The sequence below is a fragment of the Arvicanthis niloticus genome, chromosome X (assembly GCF_011762505.2).
Source record: "Arvicanthis niloticus isolate mArvNil1 chromosome X, mArvNil1.pat.X, whole genome shotgun sequence".
Classification (NCBI taxonomy): Eukaryota; Metazoa; Chordata; class Mammalia; order Rodentia; family Muridae; genus Arvicanthis; species Arvicanthis niloticus.
The window spans coordinates 27970102-27990704 of NC_047679.1; the positions used below are offsets into that span (position 1 = coordinate 27970102).

Genomic DNA, 20603 nt, shown 5'->3' on the forward strand with positions numbered 1-20603 from the left:
CTATATGATTTTCAAGATTATTTATTTAATGTGTGTTTAAGCTATGTGTGAGGTATCAATCAAACTAATGAAACTCACTGAATGACCTTGAAGAACTAATTATATGATGAAGTGTATAATTTACATATTAGCATATCTTTGAGCTATAGAACTCCTCAAATCCTAATGACATATAATTACTCACATTGTTCATGTAATATGAAAGTGAAAGAATACTTTTGGCCTAGTTTCTTTGCTGTCAACACTACACTCCAGTCTTAAGGTAGCAACCACTTGGTGTAAACTGCTCTTGTAGCAGAAGAAAATACACCCAAGATTCATTCATTGCCTGATGTAGTCCAGGAGGGAAACAAGGGTTCCCAATGGGATGTAATATTGATTGGGATCTACAATATAAAACTTTTACAAGGTTAAATGAAGTCAAGAAGAGGCTGGGAGGAGCCAGGTTTACTGGTACACTGGAAGTGAAACGGGGATTGACAGGTTTAAGGAGGCATTTGTGGTGTGTATTGTGCTATTAGGATCAATTTCAGTTGAGACTGCTATTTACCTAAGATCTACATCCTCATCTTCTTGGTTAGACACTGTTATCGTAAGAAATGGGCACATGACCAAAATCTACAGCAATGGAACATAGGTACATGTATCATAGCTACCTGGAAGGATTCCATGGCCCAAGGGAATGATGGTCCACAACTTGGAGCCTAAGATTCCAAATCACTATGAAGGATAAGCTGATTGAGACTGTGGGAAAAGCTACAGTGTGTTTGGGATACAGTACCGAGGTGCTCCATTTATAGAAGAGGAAATCTTGAGTAGTGTCAAGAGAATACTTAGAATACCCATTTCCTAAATACAGTCTAATTTATCAAGTAAAAGTGATGGCAGTGCTAAAAAATGTCCAAGACTGATTAGGACAAAAGCTAAGGCCATACTTTTAGGAAATGTGTAAGCTACCAAGGTGAAAACAGAGCACAATGAACAAAAGTTTATCTGGTTGTGAGATCATTTATAGTGACTGACTAAACTGGATTCTCTTTGTAGAAGTTGGAAATAGGCTAAATAGAGCATATTACAAATATGAATCTGAAAGGTTCTTATAGATGGAGTAACTTACTAATTGTTCTGAGGACACAGTAAGGACTACAAAGAGGGTATATTACAAATGTGAATTATAAAGTTTTTAGGTATATGTGAAGAGTACAAAATATGTAAAAGTTTTATATATATATATATATATATATATATATATATATATATATATATTTTATTTGAAAATCAAGTATGAGTTAACAGGATAACTAAACAGAAAACAGTGATAATGGAGAAGCCACCTAGTCTTGTACATGAAAGGATTTTACCAGTTCTGAGCAATGACCCAGTGTGGTGGTGATGAGGGTCTTCCCTTTCTGACAATTGCTCATTCTAGCTTACATGCCTGAAATACCCATAGCAATAGAAGGCAAACTTTCTTAATCACACTGTAATTTTCAGACATTCTTCTTTACTTCTTTGCGATGGTTTCTATATGACTTCTGAGAGTATTTGCTGAGAAATGCTTTGAGTTTTATCATTCCATATCTATTATTTAATCCTGTTTTGTTTTATACTAATTTGACATACATGAATTTATCACTTCACCTACTATAAATATGCAATGAGAATTAAGTATATCCATAATGTTGCACAACTATTGCTACCAAGTACAAACTTTTTCATTCAGTCAATATGAAATCCTGGGCCAATTAAACAGTAAATTCCCATTCCATTTTCAATGACCCCATGGTAACTTTTATTTTCTCCCTGAGTTTCATGTAAGTAATACATAGAATACCTGCCCTTGTAACTGGTTTAATGTAATTTCATGTGGCAATATTCATCATAATTCCATTCCATTTAAAGACTAAATAATATACATGCATACATACAATGCATCTCATACTTCATTCATCTGATAAGAGATTAATTTTTACCAAAATTTTGCCTGTTAGGAATAATGATATCCTAAGCGCTAGTATACTCATACTGCCTTTTCAAGTTTTGAAACATGATATATAATATAGTAATTGTTTTACATAGTAGCTACACATTAAATTCCCCCTAGCAATATATATGGCTCCAATTTCTTTATATCCCCACTTTGCTTTTTTTCTTACAAATAGAAACAATTATAATATTAATATAAAATAATTATTTAAGTATATAAGTGGAGAATAAGAACATCCATACAATTCTACCATCAGGAAAGCTAGAAGCATTGCTAGTTCAAGGTCAATTTAAGTTACACAACTGAAGGGAAACACAAATGACTGGAGATATACTTTAGTTATAGATCATTTTGGGTTTGACTCTGAGGACTCTTGATTAAGGTATCCTAAATCTTTACTGCTCGTGTGAAATTCTGAAATACAAAGGAATTACAGAAAAGAAGACTGTCTGGATATATTCTGAAAATGGGCATTAGTGTGTGTGTGTGTGTGTGTGTGTGTGTGTGTGTGTGTGTGTGTATGTGTGTGTGCGTGCATGCATGTTCTATCCTACATCCTACATCGTCCCACATTAGGTCAGTCTCTCAGAACTTCATAAGATGTGACAACTTTAGCCTACAGAATGAGTCCCAGACATTTCAATCTAATTCACATATACAGTAAACTGCAAGTAAAATCTCTTCTGTAGTATGAAAGACCATACTCTTAAGTACAATACTAAGAAGTCTCAAAGTCCTTCTTTGCAAGTCTATCAAGCCCACATTTTAGTACACTGTGGAGAAATAAAATAAAATCCAAGGCTTAGTTGTTAATTTCTGTACAATTTTAATTTCTAATACAACTTTATTATATTCTTAAATTCTTAGGTTTATAAAACAATATTATAAACACCTGAGGTCCATTCAACTGGAAATAGTATCTTTGTACAAACAATTTGCAAGAAGATCAAGTTTAAGTATTCTAGTTGTATCAAAAATGACATAGGTGAAATCATCTTTTAAACATTTGCATTGCTGTGTAAAGCACATTTGGAATTCTAAAGAGAAAGTTACATTCTTGTCTTATTGGACATTTTGTTGACATTTAGAACAGAAAATACATGTATAACTGGCCCTAATACATGTATAACTGATTCTCATAGCTTATATGCATTACACCATTATATAAAATAACAACATGCAGCACCATTTTACTCTGAAAGCTCTAATTTGGAAAAACAAAACCCTCAATGTCAGAATTAATGCATCTTTCAAATTGTAGCAGAATTGATGGCTCAGAACTAAGAAAATTAATTAGAAATATTGCATAGGATAAAGGGCTTCCCTATGTGGGAGCCAATTTATGGGCAGTTTCTTATCACCTGAATAATAAGTTGAGAGGTACTGGTGATAGAAAAATGATGTATATATTTTTCAGGGAATAAACATCTATACATATTTTTATTACCTCTGTGGCAGTGTAAAGTGCCATATTCAATTCAAAAAGTAACTGTGTATTCTCACATATATACAATAGTATATAAATATGATAAAGTACCTGTATGAGTAATAAACACAAAATAAAACAAAAAATTAAAATCTGGACACAAATATCTTAGAAAATAACAATGTCAGAATTGGGTGCCAAATGTTCAAGTTTAGCAAAATACAGAAAGTTGTAAAATAGGTATAAATTTTATCTAATTCTATCCAATTCACTCTAGTAAAATAAACATCTCCTGCACAAAATTATTTTACTCTATCCTACACTTTAAAACATATCAAAGACTAGTAAGAACACTTTATGCAAGCTTATAAAATTGCTTTTCTCCCTGTCATCTGAGCAAGAAAAGGGCAGTGACAGAAAGGAAAATAATTATACGGCTCTTCCCTTTTCTAGTAGTAGATCAGGAACAAAATACTGTAAAACCAGACTAAAATAACTGAGCAGAAGAGAGCTTACGTGCATCTTAAAATTCTCTTTTGAGAAAAAAATTCTCGTGTTTTTAGAGGTCAAGTTGCTGGTATTTTCCCCCTTGGGGATTAGTTGTTTGGTTCTACATATAAAGATTAATCCAAATAACAGGTTTTCTTCTCTTTGCCACATGAAGTACACTTGTAAACACAATAAATTAATTAAAGACATAAATAATGAACCGCCAGTCTTAAGTATGCTTATACAAACATATTAAATGGTATTTAAAGAATACGAGTATACTATTAATGTAATTGTACAACTTTTATAAATATTTCTATAAAAACCTTCTATAAAATAAAAACTGATGAGATGAAAACTACTTTTAAACTGAAATGTTTTCAGTATACCTGAGAATTATCTCTAAACTAAATTTGCACATTTTCAGATATGTTTTACTTCTTTAAGTTTTTCAATGTAGTAACATAGTTTTAATGCTGGTCCTAGTTTTAGCCCCATATACTTCATCAGCAGCTCACTCTTCAGTAGTAGCAAAGCTTTCCCATCAATTTCCTACAGAGAAAAGAAAAATACATAGTAAGAATCCTTCCATGGCTGATCAATCTATTTATATACAAGTGTATAAACTGTCAAATATATATGTGTGTGTGTGTGTGTGTGTATGTGTGTGTGTTTATTATAAAAAATTAACAATCTTATTTACAAAATGGAGCATTATCTGATAAATTGTAAATTTAAAGAATTTTAGCCAAGTAATTTTGACAAATGTCCAGAGTATCAAATTATCTGGCTTTACTGTGTACTGAACAAAATACTACTACGTATCTATGACAATGGTTAAATATTGAGAATAGTAGAAATGAATTTTATATGTTAACTTTATGAGAAGGGAAAGGAGTACATGAGTATCCATGCAAACTGTAAACATGCTGCACAGTTTCATCTTTATATTGAAAGGTATAAGCTGTCTGAAGCTACTTAATTGTTGAAACAAATATTTATTTACTTGAAATGTTGAAAAGAAGCAGGGGCTGGGGCTGGGAAGGATTGCTCAGTGAGTAAAGCACTTGTCTTGAAAACATGAAGCATGGAGTTAAGTTCCAGAATCCATGTAAAAATGCCAGACATGGTGGCATCTACTTTAATCCCAGCACTGAAGAGGTTGAGGCATGACAATCTCTGGGGTGTTACTGGCCAGTCAGTATAACCTAATTGATGAGACTCCAGATCACAGTGAGAGACCTTGTCTTAAAGGAGGCTGTAGAGCCTTCCTGAAGATGACACTTGAGATTTTTGTCTTCTGGACCCCATAGACATATACACATGTGTATTTGGACCTGCACACACATGTGCACATACGCACGCATAAAATAGTGTACACGAGACATTAAAACAATAACTTTATGGCAGAAAATATTGTGAACACATTATTTAACAGTGACAAGAAATCCTTTTAAAATTCTTTATTAATGTATTATACAATTTATGTTATAGAAACCTATTATTTGGTATTCAAATCACAATGGAGTTGCTGGGTTCACTGGGTATCACGAGAAGGCCACCCTGGTAAATGCTGTAGGTCAACCCCTCCTACTCATGGTCCTAGAGTAGAACAGGTAGCAGGTAGGTCGGGGGAGGATTTCTGTATTTGTCATTACAAGACGGGGTGGTCTGCATGAGAGTGGTAATCCTGTAATACCGACTCTTGAAGCTGTTTAGTGTACTAGATACTTGGATACCCATTTAAAGAATTAGGCAATTAATTTGCCATTTAAGGCCTGAATGTTGGGCAAAGTAATCGTTCTCACAAATGAAAAGATCAGTTGATAGGGTTCCCCCACCATCGATACAACTCAGTGTCAAACTGAAAGGCCTGCACAGAGGTCATTTAGAGGCATTAGGGCAGCAGGAAAACCGGATCAAAAGATACGTTACATGTTGCCTGAAGAGGTCGGCGAGGGGGCCTGATATGTGAGGATCTGTATGTTTCATAAACTGTATCACTTCATCCACAGACCAGGTTGAAGGGTCCTTACAGAAGCCTTGTTTCAGGACACTGGGGTCAGGTACAGCTATATAACTTGAAGCTTCAATGGGAGGGGAAAAAAAACAAATCATACTTGACCTGATCATAATCCTGAAAGAAGAGATGTTAGGTAGAAAGTAATGGTCTCATTCCAGGAACCTTCTGTTAAGTACCTAAGTAAGAGCTCAAGATTGCAACTGTAAAATCTCATGCCTGCCTGAATGAAGATGATCTGATGCTGCCTACGTAACAGTGTGCCAATGAACCTCCCACAAAGACAATCAACAACTTTACTTCAGTAGGTACCTTAAAGCTTCAAGAATCATAAGACATCTAACAATCCAAGGCCTCTTAGGTTCCAAGCAAGAACAGGAAACAGTGCTACTTAGATTAAATTAGGATAATCTGACCTATTGTCTTCTTTGAATAGATCCAAAAGATTTCTCACAAAATGCTCTTTTAATAGCTTTTCTTCTAAGTTGACATTATTTTTTATATGATGAGACTCTCTCAAGTTTACAAGTCCATAATTCCCTAAATTTTTTTCTAGTTTAATCAAATGTATTTCAGTAACCCTATTATGTTTGAGAGGGACATTAGCAGTTTGGACCATCTGCCTCAATTATTCAGTAGGGACATTTTCAGCATCTCTTTTATACTTTAGATTGCCATCTCACTGATGAAAGTTATCAAAATTATTTCCTGCTTTGTTAGGTTAGAAAGTAGTTTTAGTATTTTTATTTGATCCCTCTTCTATGCTTCACTGCATAGCAATGAATATGTTTAGATATTTAATGAAAAGCATGCAAAATGAAGCAGAACCAGGATATCAATTACCTTGTCATAAAAGAATAAATTGAATTTTTCTCGACTCCATCAATGAAGGTAAAACTGGTGATAATATAGCCAGCAGTGTCTAACATAAAACATTTCAACAAGAAGTCATCTCCAATTCTGCTGGGCCACATTCTCAGCTATCCTGAAACACTTGTGACCCATACACCATAGGCTGGACAAATCTATAGACAGTGTTATACCATTTTGGAATTAGGACAATTGAACAGTTATCTTTAATTCACCAATGGCACAAACAGTAAAATACAGGGTTAATCATATTTCTAAATCAACCTAGGTTTTAACGATGTTTCTGTCATCAGAATTTGGTATAGCTATGTCTTACAAAACATGTTAACTACTTTACAGATAAACTGTATGTAAATGTATATAAGTTCTATCATAAAACTAATTTTAAATTGAAGTAAGATTAGTATCTTCTCTTTCTACTACTCTATTATTGAAACAAAATTGGGACTTTATCTTCAAAGTAATCACATGGGGTTTTAAAAACTACATGGATATTACTTAAAAGATATATGAAACAAACTACTCATGAGAAAAGTCAAAGTCCAATCATAATTTTTCCTGGCTGTATAGATTGCAGTATCATTAAATATATCTGAAATAAAGTGATTTGATTCCTCCTGTTACTACACTTCTTTTATAAAGTAAATGTCAGCAATTCTTCTTATTCAAATAATGGGGGGGGATACAATAGTAGTTGTGTGATCATTAGTGACAAATTCAGCTTAAACGAAAATTTCCAGGCCCTCAAAGAAATTAATAATGACAACTCTAGACATCTTTGCAATAAAATGGTAAGTCATGTCTTCTCTAGAGTTGCAGGCAGGCAGTGTCTGAATTCAAAGATTTTCCCAGCTAGTTTTTTTTCTAGGAGATCATATAAAAGTGACTTCTCGATTTTCCACTAAAAATGTTTACAAGTAACTATTATTCAAGGAAGTTAAAAATGGTATTATGTATGTAGCCACATGAAATATGTGTCTGGCATATAGTGCCCCAGAATGATTTCTATCTTCAAAAACTACTAATAACCAATATAATTACTATGCCTCTCCATACCTAGGAATGCCAGTAGTATTGTTCATATATCTGGAAGTCAGATAACTATCATTAGGAATAATATTTCAAATTCTTTCACTAAGAAAATGTTTTGTACAAGTTGATATTTAGTAAACATACTTAGAAATAACATTTTGTATTAGTTCTTATGAAATAGATATCTATCTTTAGACCCTTGGTAAACAATATCACCTTTAAACAACAGAAACAGAAGGTGGGGAGAGTTAAAAAAATATGTTAAATGTGCTATAGATGAGTACAGTGAGGTTGGCTCCTAGATAACATCCATGATATATAAAACAAGTAGAATACCTGCTTTCTATATCCTTCATTTTCAACCCAGTATAGAGAAAATGGATAGAACACATATTTCTTTACTCTCCTGTACTTTATAACCCTTAAATGGCAAGTTGTACCAAGAGGAAAAAGTATGTCAACATTTTACAGAAATAAGATGCTACCTTTTCTTGGTAGATCTAAGAGAATGATAGAGGATTGGTAAATAGGGAAATGGTGTGGTTATAAAACAGGATGCCAGAGACCTGATCCAAGCACCATACACAGGCTGGTACCAGGAAAGGCCTCAACAGATATGACAGTGCATCATAAATGGAAGTAATGTGTCCTTCTTGGCCTTAGAGTCATGAGAGGTTTTAGAGTCCTAAAAGTACCTCAGGGATTGTTTAAAACTGTGTATGAACTACTAAACTCTGAGAAGTCTCTATCAGATATGGTTGGTGATCCAGATCACCATAGTAAGTTCTGTGATGCTACAAAGATAGGAACAGCCACATCAGGATTGTCCCTGCAATGATATGAAAGACAACTTGCCCTCTATAGTTTGGATATTTTCAGAGATACCCAGGGGATACAGTTGGACATGGAATCTTTAAGGAAAAAGATAAACCCATTGAATGAGAAACAATGTTCTTCGATATACATTCATTTTTCTTCCTCCATTGGAATTTAATGTTCTTGTAAGTCCTTGAGGTAAATAACTTTTTTTACAACTATAGATGCATCTGAGATATTTGACACAATCTCAGAAATACCTGTGGAAACTCAAGTAGGTGCAGGATACAAAGCATCTCCCACTGATGAATTCTCAGAAGTTTCAGGAAAACTTTCCATTTTAGACATGCCATGTCCCTTAGGAGACAATACTACAAGAAGGAAAAGAGACTATCTTCACCAGCTCAAATACTATTAGAAAGCTGCCTTAGTTATTCTTCTATTGCCATGACAAAAATGTCATGAGTAAGGCAAAAGAAAGCATTTAATCTGGAAGTTTACAGTTCCAGAGGGCTAGAGTACTTGACCATCAAGGCAGGGAGCATGGCAATAGGCAGGTGGGCAGAGTGCTGAAGCAGTAGCTGAGAGGTTACATCTGATCCATGCGCATGAGGCAGGCAGGGAGGGAGGCAGTTAGGCAGAGTAAAAGAGGGTGACAAGAGAGCATGTACACGCTAACCAGGAATGGCATCGGCTTTTAAAACCCAAATGTCCACTCTCAGTGACACATCTTCCCCAACAAGGTCACACCTCCTAATCCTTCTCAAGCATTTCCAGCAACTGGGGATGAAATATTCAACTCTATGAGCCTATGGGTGACATTCTCATTCCACCACATTCCACTCCATGGTTCCCATAGGCTTGTACCCATATAATAGTGCAAAAATTTATTTAGTTCAACTTCAAAAGTCCCCATAGTCTTTCAATATCAAGACTGTTTAAAAGTCCAAAGTCTCTTCTGAAGTTAGAGGTGATTTCTTAACTGTGAGCCCCTGTAAAATTAAAAAGATATTACATACACCCAACATGCAATGACACAGAATACACATTACCATTCCAAAGGGAGAAATGGGGAATAGTGAAGAAATACTATCAGTAGAAAGGCAAACTCCAAATCTTGTAGTTCTGTTAGATGTCAAGAGGGTCAGATGGCTCTGCCCTTCCAGCTTTCTTGACTGCAACACATGTATCTCTTGAACTGGTTCCACTCCCTGTGTGCAGCTCTCCTTGGCAGTATCCTACAGCTCTGTCATCTCCAAACTCCTGAGGTCTCCAATACAGTTCAGGCTTCACTTTCACAGCTTCATGCAGTGGCCTCTCTTGGTCTCCATGCAGCGACTTCCCTGTCACATTCCTGTCCTCAGCAGCTTTCTTTAATGGTGTAAGAAGATCTCACAACCCCTTTATTCTTGTGTCTTTGAATCTAAAGCCAGATCATGTGGGTGAAGTCCCAAGTTCTGCTGCCTGCTTGGAAGGGAACCTGGCCTCATCCTTGGGTTTTATTTATAGAAGCTTTGATTTGCTGCTGCTCTTCAGGAACAGATAATGCATTAAACCTTTTCACAAGTTTCAGGATTAGTGTGGTAGGATCTTGCCCAGAGGTCACCACCCCCTTTATTCCATTTCTCCTTATCTCTTTCAGCACAAACCAAGGCTCCAACATAAAATTTCCTGGTGGTCATTTTCTCCTCAAACCACATGTGTATTTTTTATTTCTTGTAGCCCTCCTTGTTCTTTTTCATTGTACATCTGCATAAGAGTAATCACTACCAACCACATAACAGGGTCAATATTTGCCTGTCTTGAAATCTCCTCTGCAAATGAAATTAATCCAAATTCTTCAATTTAACTTCACAGATACTTTTAGACAAGGCCAAAAGTCAGCCACAATGTTATCCAAAATATTACCAAAACAGCCTGTAGTCAACCTGCTAATATTGTTTCTATCTAAAATTTCTTGAGCTTACACAAAATATGACCAGACCAGCCTCTAGCGAAGTTGCTAATACTGTTTCTCTCTGAAATCTCATGAGTTGCTTCACATCGGCCTTGGTGCTACTATCTTCTAAGCTCCCACCAGGATGGCTTATTAAGCTCCATTTTAGGTTTCAACCTGTTCTTAGTCAACAGTCTCAAAGTCTTCCATATCCCTTCAAAAAGCAGCATGGCCAGGCTTATAGCAATAAACCACTCCCTGGTACCAACTTCTATCTTGGTTACTTTTCTATTGCCCTGAAAAAACAGCTATGATCAAGGCAATTTACCACAGAGAAAATTTAATTTGAGGCTCATAGTTATATCAAGTTGGGTTCACAATCATCATGGCAGGGAGCTTGGCAACAGGCAGGCATGGCATTTGAGCAGTAGCTGAGAAGATATCTTGAAACACAACCACAAGGCAGAGAGAGCCATAGTGCATGGATCTCTTTTATTTTATTTTTTTGAAATCTCAAAGTTGACACCCAGCCTTATCTCTTTTAACAATGCTACAACTCTTAATCTTTCCCAAATACTTCTGTCAACTAGGGGCCAAGCATTCAAATATCTGAGCCTATGGAGGTCAATCTCCATAATAATAAAAATCTTATTTTTCCTACTGTACATTTTATCCTAGTACTGAGGAGAGGTGGGCAAATTTTTGTGAGTTTGGAGGCAGAATATTCGAAACAGTGAGCTCCAAGCCAGCCAGAATTAAAAGTAAGATGTTTTCCAAAATAAGTAAGTAAGTAGGTAAGTAACTAAATAAATAAATAAATAATCTTGGAATAAATCCAAGAAAGAAAGTAAAACACTTGTTATATAATAAAAATTTTAAGACACTGGAGAAAGAAATTAAAGAAGATAGAAAGACTTAACATGCTTATGGATTGGTAGAAACACTATAGTGATAATGTCCATCCTACCAAAACTAATTTGCAGATTAAATGCAATATGTAATCCCCATCAAAATTCCCATAAAACTTCATAGGAATTTTAAAAAATCTTAAAACTTATATAAAAACATAGAAAGACCCAGGATAATGAAATCAAACCCGAAGAGTAAACAAGACTGCTGGAGGTACTACCATTTTTAATACTAAGTAATATTACAGAGGTATAGCAATAAAAATCAGCATGGTACTGTCTTCAAACACAACACATAAATTAATAGGATATAACCAAGGGCTTGAATACAATTCTACCTTCCTATAGCCACATCATTTTTAACAAAAGGGCCAAAATATATATTGGAAAAATGTAATATCTTGAATTAATGATGCTGGTTTAAGAGTGAAGAAATGTAAAATTTAGAATGAACAAAACTATACTCTAAATGGATCATGGGTCTCAACGTAAGATTCAATACCTTAAATCAGTTAGAGGAAAAGGTAGAGGATATAGTTCTACTATTAGATGCAACTATAGACTTTTTGAACAGAACTCTAGTAGTTGCCGGTATTAAGATTAACAATTAATAAATGAGACTACCTGAAATCAAAAGCTTCTGTATAACAAAGGATATCATCATTAGAGTAATGAGATAGTCTACAGAATGAGAAATATTCTTTACAACCTCACAGAGGGCTATTGTTAAGAATATAAAAAGAACTCAAACCTAAGCATCAACAAAATGAACTCAATTCAGAATTTTGGCATATAACTAAATAGAGTTCTCAATAATAAAATACAAATGGCTTAGAAACATTCAAAAACTTTTCAATATCTTTTGACACAAGTGAAATGCAAATTAAGTCTACATTAAGGTTTCATACCCAACTTTGAACTGCTAAATTTAAAAAAGATAAAAAAGTTGGACAGCAGATGTTGGTGTGGATATGGCACAAGGGGAACACTTATTCAATGTGGTAGGAGTGTAAACTGGTACAACCAGTATGGGAATCAGTGCACATGGTCCTCCAAAATAGACTGATCATATGACCCAGATAAGACACTCCTGGGTATATACTCAAATGACTCTATCCTATTGCAGGGATACTTGTTCATCCAAGTCCATTTCTGCTCTATTCACACGAGTCAGGAAATGGAAACAGTCTAGATATGCATCAACTGATGAGTGGTTAAAGATAATGAGGTACACTTGCACAGTGGAATATTATGCAGCGGTTATGAAAAATGAATTCATGAAATACACACACACACACACACACACACACACACACACACACACACACACACACAAATGAATGGAGCCAGAATTAACCGTAAATGAGGCAACCTGGACTTAGAAAGAAAACTATTGCACATTCTTGTTCATATGTGAACTCTAGCTTTGAAGTTTCACATATGTGTGTTTAACTTAGGATAATTATAGAAGTCAGAAAAACATTAAGGGGCCATGCAGGTGCTTTTAAAAGAAGAAACAAAGAATAGAGGTGGCATGAAGGGGGAACAGAAAATAATGGAGCAAGAAGGGTTAAGTGGGTTACAGGTTGGGGGCAGGGTAGAGAAGAGAGTTTTCAGAGAGAAAACTAATACTAAGGACATTTGAAAAAGCCATATGGAAACCTACAACTGTACAAGCTTCCTGAAATATATACATATATAAAAAGTTCAAATAGGGCCTCTCATAGACATCATAGGATATTAAATAAAAACTCAGTGCCAGGGAAGACTTACTTCTTTTGAAATGGTTGTTCAGTGGAGCTTCACAGGCCATTAAATATTATAACTAAGGCTATTACTATCATTCTTGGTTATCACCCAGAATTGATAACAAGATCCTACTTGCTAAAGATAACATATTGAGCATAGAAATCTAGTGGTTCTGACCTGTAAGCTACTGGCTAGCTTTCAAAGTGCTAGATGGTGCTGGGTACACTATTAGGGAAGAAATGTAATCACTGGTCTTACCCAAATATGAACCCTGCAAGCTACTATAATTATGGTCTGTCAAGATACATCCACTGTTATAATAGTGGTATGAATGGTAGGGAGTAACCAATCACTTTCTGATTGTATTTAAGCCTTATTTCAGAAGATAGAATTCATGTTTGACACGTTAATGGGGCCAAGGACCTGAATCTAGGTAGGTCACAAGTCCTAGTATTATAATTCTGCAAAGTGTACATAGTATTAAACTGACTCTTAAAAGATTTATGCACATATCCTTCAGCTCGCCCTAGATAAGCTTCTTTTTGCAGCAGATGGAGATTAGCAGAGGAACTAATCAAGATATAAAGAATGATAGATTACAGAGTGCTCAGCCTAATTGGAAATCTATACTATATTGCGCCGCAAAGGCTAGGGATCAACTCAAAAGAGGGGGCAGAGAGACTGTTATGATCTGGAAGCAGTGAGTAACTACAATAAAACAGTATTTTCTAACTATAATTTGGCAATGAACTGACAACAACTGTGACTTTATATGTAAAAGATCAAACCAGTCAAACTCTCAGCATGGATTATCAAAGAAATCTTACTCCTAGACAAGGAACTACTGACAACTGATATCTGTGTTGGAGAGAGTTTATTTTCTTCAGGGATGCAGCCCTTGAGAGCCTATGCTCCAGTAGCTGGTCCTACATGTTTGCACATGCTAGCAGAACTATATGGACTCTGGGTTCAAACAACAATAACAAAAAATACTAGAGTGAACCCATGAAATTGGGAGGAAAAATATAAATGTATAAGGAGATGGAGTGAGGTGGGGCTTAATCAAGACAAATACATATCTAACAACAGTTCACTTAATTCATGCTATACTAAATGACAAGCTTCTAACACAAAGTATATGGCCAGCTCTTTTTCATCATACATAGTAATGAACAATATTCTAAAATACTTGATTACAGGCCATGTGTATGTTACTTATGATAATTTATCTTTCCATCCTTACGATCAAAGTTGTGAACTTCCTGAAAACATCTGTTCTTAGGAACATAATTCTTCAGAACTATTCCTCATGACCATATTGTTTTCTCACATTTGCTTACACGTTTATCTTAGTTTGTAACAATGCAGAGCAGAATGGATAGGCCCATTCTAGGTTGTTTTTCCTTAATCCAAAGGAAAAAATGACAGTAGTACATTTCTGAAAGGAATGCAGTGCTCAAGTTACCAAAGTAATAAACTAATTGTCAGATCGGGGTGAATTTAACTTCCCACCCTCAACACCATCACAGCAAGAAGAGCATGTATCATAGGTGGTGAGTGGGTGTTCTTCAATTCCGGTATGCATGAATGCTATTTACCTTTAGAGGCTCGCCCAGACTTTCTGGGAATCTTAGATGAGACAGAAGCAGAAGGTTGAGGTTCCAGAGACAATCGTTTGAAGGTTCCCCTTTGTTCCTCATTTCCTATTTTTTTAAAAAGGTACAAGTTACAATTACCATAGTCAATTGTTTTTATACTACATATTATCTGTATAGAGTATTTGATTTAAAGTAATTTGTATAATGTAACGTCACCCACCTGCCAATTATTTGACTATCCTAATGGGCTCACTGTATCCTATTAGGTATTTATACTGAAATATAATATTAAAGACTTGGACCAGAGAGATGGCTCAGTGGAGAGAGATGACGTCTCCCTTCTAGGCTCTATAGGCACTTACATAAAAATACACACATACACACATACATACATATAAACATACATACACACAATCTTGTGTTTCTGTGTGTGCATTTTCAATAACTTAGAAGAATTTAAAAAGTATATGTGTAAATTTTATTTAGCTTATGGACACATACACACACACACACACACACACACACACACACACACACACACACACACACCAGGCAAGCACTCTACCACTAAATTATATCCATGGATGACTTACTTTCTATTCTGATAAAGGATCTCATTCACTAACATGCCACACTTAAACTCAATCAATTCTGAGTTGCATGCAGGTCTTGGACTACCTTAACCTCTTCTGTGTTTGAAATTACAGGTCTGTGTGAATAGATATGGCTCAACACTATTTCCTCACAACTCAGAACCTTGCAAAGAGGCAAACTGAAAATCAGGGAGGATCAGTAATTTTGCCCATGAAGTATAATGCTAATTAACAGCATGCACTGGATTGACATTTAGGTTTTCTAGACTTTGTGTCCTTTTAGTATACAGGTTACAGAGCTAGCACTGGAACCCAGGTTTGATCACTTTCAATAGTTTATGACTACTGTACTTTCATGCAAGGACTTCCTGTATTGTAACTTTATCTAAAAAAGAAAACTTGAAAGTTATACTAGCAGGGAGAAACCAGAAAGAGGACTCCAAGTAGGAGACTAAACCAGAGAATGGTCCAATATGGTTCTGCATGGAATGAGGGTAGTGGAAAAGAAATGGAAGAGGAAGGAATAGACAGGAAAGACTTGGGTAATGCAGAGGCAATAAAGTTTATGAGGAAAAAATGAAAATACTCAGGAGAACTAGAAAATGTGTAACTGGAGATAATGCCCAAATTTTCTACCCAACTGGAAGATAAATTTGAATGACTGGACTTAGATTAAGTACCTGATGGTACTCTGTACTTCCAGAACTAACAGGATTTGGCCAGAAAACAATGAAGTTTTAATACCTGGAAATCTTAGCTACTCTAAAGACACAGATAAAGTTCTGCTATAACAAGAACATGGATGGTTATCTGCCGTAGTCATATGAAAGAGCAACAAACTTTATTTCCAAAGTATTAGCCAGAAAACTCAGACAACTTTTTTTACTGTAGAGATTGGAAACAAGAATATCACCATTGGTTCTATAGGACAACATACTCCTCTTTTTATTCAGCCACCAGTTTGAGAGTCTTATGGAAGACAGGTAAGCAGAGCTAATGTTGAGAAAACCATTCTTTATAATCTATGAGTCCAATAGTCTTTGCTTATTTTTTCAGATTAGTAATGTTAAAGGCATGCCCCAACCTAACAGAAAATATCTAACTATTAATTAGTCACAAAGAAGCAAAACATAACATAATGCAATGGCTTTGATTCTCAAGTTCATTAGGAATACAGTAAAAAATTAGTTTCTCGCTTTAAGTGAAGAAAGTATAATTATATACATTTTTTCATTAGTTCAGTGTGGCTAAAAGCTTGAGAAGGAAACAAAAACTGTGAAAACCCACATTCTTTCCTAAGTATAAAATGTTAATAAAAACATATTAGGGGGCAGCAGATAAAGACACTTGCTATGCAAGGCTGGTGATCTGACTTCAATTCCTGGAACCCATGCAAAGATGGAAGGAGAGAACTGACTCCAGAAACTTAATTTCTGACCTCCACCTGTGCTTTGCTTCCAACTGCCACACAGCATACACATGCATGCATGTACGCATGTGTACACACACACACACACACTCACAAACACAAACACTTTCTTAAATGTATAGTATATATATTTTTGCATTTATACATTTTTTAAAAATAATGTTAATCATAGGCTTTATAAGTTTGGAATTGTTCAATCAGAGGTGTAACCCACTGACCAACCTAGATATAACAACTATCTTTGACTGGTGGAGATACTTGAACCTCTGCCTCCCTGTCTCCCCCCTCTTTCTCTCTTTCTTCACCTAGCTTCTCTTCTCTTTCTTCTTCTCCTCTTCTTACTCCTTTTCTTCCTCTCAGTACTCCTCCTACCTTAGCTCCTCCTACACATCACCTTTCCTGTTAAAATGAAACTTTTCTCTCAAAATACAATTAGAACATAATTATGCCAATTTGTACCAGTGAGGTACAGGATAGTCCTAATACCCAGTCCATCCTTTTGTTGACTAACCAGCTCCTCTGTCATCTATTCTAACTAAAATATGTAGTTCTGAACCTGGCTTTAGGATGAATGTCAGCTGATGACCATCCACTCAATTTTCTTACCTGGTTTGCTTTGATCAATGCCTGTAGTTGAGGTATGAGCCTTATGTCTGAAAGGCTGGCTACTCAAAAAATTATCACACTGCATGCTGCGGCAGAAATTTTCAAGAAAGTGAAGTGCAAATGATGCACTGTTCACTGGAGGGAGATGAACAGTATGAGCTTTCCCATCGAAGAAGGCTATAAAGTGGGAAAGCAATGTCAGTCATCAGTCATCTTGTAGACAGAAGAGAAATGCAATCAATAACAGAAGAATCAATACAGGAAATGTGCTTTAAGTTTACTTTTTGGGTTTTGAAATTTAAAAAGGAAATGACAGCAATTTCTTTTAAACAGGTTTATAAACAGGATAACAAAAATGGCTTGGTTTATAGTAACCTTTCTACACTAAATATCCCATTGAGTGCAAAAGTTACAGTATAAAATCATGGTAGACACCAGCTACAACTTACCTCTCTACTACTCCATTTTTAAAAAATGTTTATGGTGCTTGAGATTAAACTCAGGGCCTTATACATGCAAGGGAAGCATGCTACCTGAGTTACAATCTCTAGCCTTTTTACTTTACCTTTTGAGTCACCTTTTCCTTTTGAGTCACACTGTTCTTTAAAGCTTCTTACAAGGTACCATGCCTAAATAGCTAGCTTAACAGAGACAACAATCTGTACCTTTTATTTACATTTATAGTATGATACTGACATAAATTGTCTATTTTTGTTTTTGTTTGTGTGACACAGGATTTGTCCTGTCTACAAGAACTGCAGGGACAAAGATGGGAGCACAGACCGAGGGACCAACCAACCAATAACTGGGCAAACTTGAGATCCATCCTATGGGCAAGAATCAATCCCTGACACTATTAATGGTACTTTGTTATGCTATAGCAGAAGCCTAGCACAACTGTCCTCTGAGAGTATCAGAGACTCAAGAGAACCCTGAGAGGATAAGGACTCCACAAGAAGACCAATAGAGTCAACTAATCTAGAGCCCGGCAGGGAGGGCTTCCATAGACTGAACCACCAACCAAAGAGCATACAAGGGCTGGACCTAGGACCCCTGCACATATTTAGCAGATGTGCAGCTTGGTCTTGATCAGGTTCTCCCAACAATTGGGGGCTTACCCTGACTGTTGTTTGCCTGTGGATCTTGTCCTCCTAACTGAACTTTCTTGGCTATCCTCAGTGAACAGGATAAACCTAGTCCTGCAGTGACTTGAGGTGGCATGGTGGGTTGGTACCAATGGGGATCTCACCCTTCTCAGAGGTGAAGACTGAGAAGGATGGGGATAGGAGCTCTGTGAGGGAGGGGCTGTGATCAGGATCCAGAGTGAATAAATAAATTAACGGTAAAGAATTAGATTAGCATACCAGTTATCATTTCTCCTCCCCTATTATCTGGCTTAAGAAGTAGAAAGACAGTCTTGGCCTGAAAGGCACTATCCACACAGGCCTGCACAGTCTGCCGGAGAATCACATTCACAGGGCCTGGGCCGAAGTGGTCAGGTAGCTGCTGAACCTTCTGTGGATCCAGGTAGGGGCCAGAATCTCCATGTTTATTTATATACACACAGACTTGAGGGAAAAGGTATATAAATAATTAGATGAATTAAAATAAATGTTGTGAAATTATTACATAACCATAGCCTACTTATGATTTCATTTAAAGGAAACTTAAATATAGGTCATATTAATGACCATGTCTGCTACTGAAAGTATGCAGATATATTAACATGTTTATGTAAAATACAGAACATGCAAATAGTAAAAAATATTTATCCAACATTTTAGAATAAAATTCAAACTGACTATATAAAATGTATGATTGGTAAGACTTTGGGGGCTATCATAAAATCATTTTAATGTATTATTACAAGAAATGTTCCAAAAATGAAAGTGTAGTTTCATGTCTTTCTTTAAATTTTGACATTCCCCAACTCCTCCTAGAGTTCAACCCACCCAACTTCACTATGTAAAAACTTGCATTCCCTTTGAAAACTGGTCATCCTTACTCACTTATCACTGACTAGCTTGTAAATCACCAACAGTGTATGTCAGCTGCATTTTCTAAAATAATCAAGTCACTTAAGGTATATGTGATTGTAAATTTCAATGACTTGAATTTTAAATACAAAATAAAAATATTACACACACACACACACACAGACAGCTGTATGCATGCATGCATGCCTAGGCTCATTGAAGATATTTTCAACTTTTTCTTTGTACAAAATTTTCTCATTTATAATCATACTATTAGTGAAGATATTTTCATCACAAAAATCAATTGCAAATCAATGTGTACTAAAATGCAGATTTATCATTACTGAAACTATTATTTTCTTAAAACAAGAACATTTAACATATTAATTTGTACTGAAAAATTTCACTGTGTTGAAATATATGACAATTTGGCTTGCCCCAATAATTGGAGAAAGGATAGGCTCTGTAACAAAAATAAAATCATGATTAAACACTCAACCCAAGGTACTTATGTTATAGATATATGCAGGAAGTAAATCAAAGAAGGATTCCAATATTCTGCCATCTGTCTACTACATATGTCAAGCACCCCTAGAGGAAATCATTGGGATGAGAATATTAGTATAAACACACTGAGAAAACTTGTCGACAATAATTGGGGGGCACTTGTGTTCTGATTGCAACTTATCTGTGTACTCAGGTGGCTTTTACTTATGTCAGGACTCAAAAGGTTCAGACTTTAAATTCTTTGTTTAGATAGAACACCTTGTATTCATTAAAAATCAGAAATAAGGTGTACAAATAAAGTCTTTGAAAAAAATACTTTGAAAAATAATTTCCTTTAAGTGAGAAAGAAAAAGTGTAAGAAATATAAGAGTATGAGGGTGGTAACTAAAGATATAAAGAAGTAATAGGACAAACATCTTTTAAACAGTAAGGAGGGATAGAGAGATGGTTCAAATGGTGAAGCTCACTGGCTGCTATGTTCAGGGGTCCTGAGTTTGCTTCCTATCATCCACATGGTAACTTCAAACTGTCTATTATCTGTAGTCCCAGGGGATCTGTCATCCCCTTCTGGGAACTAAACACATACACACGGTATAGAAATACATGTGTAGGCAAAAAGCTCATAATTACAAAATAAAAATGAAAGCAAAGTTAAAATAGA

General features: G+C 35.6%; 1 protein-coding gene across 1 annotated transcript in view; it reads right to left on the minus strand.

Moving 5' to 3' along the window:
- Positions 1-2809: 2809 nt before the first annotated feature.
- The window catches only part of Scml2 (Scm polycomb group protein like 2), a 34430-nt gene continuing 16636 nt past the window's right edge, over positions 2810-20603 (minus strand). Inside the window, exons 9-13 of the mRNA XM_076918584.1 lie at positions 18824-19027; positions 17460-17636; positions 14832-14936; positions 5838-5989; positions 2810-4454 (exon numbers count right to left, since the gene is read on the minus strand). Of these exons, the coding sequence (XP_076774699.1) occupies positions 4326-4454; positions 5838-5989; positions 14832-14936; positions 17460-17636; positions 18824-19027 (767 nt within the window). The 3' untranslated portion in view covers positions 2810-4325. The remainder of the gene's footprint in view (positions 4455-5837; positions 5990-14831; positions 14937-17459; positions 17637-18823; positions 19028-20603) is intronic.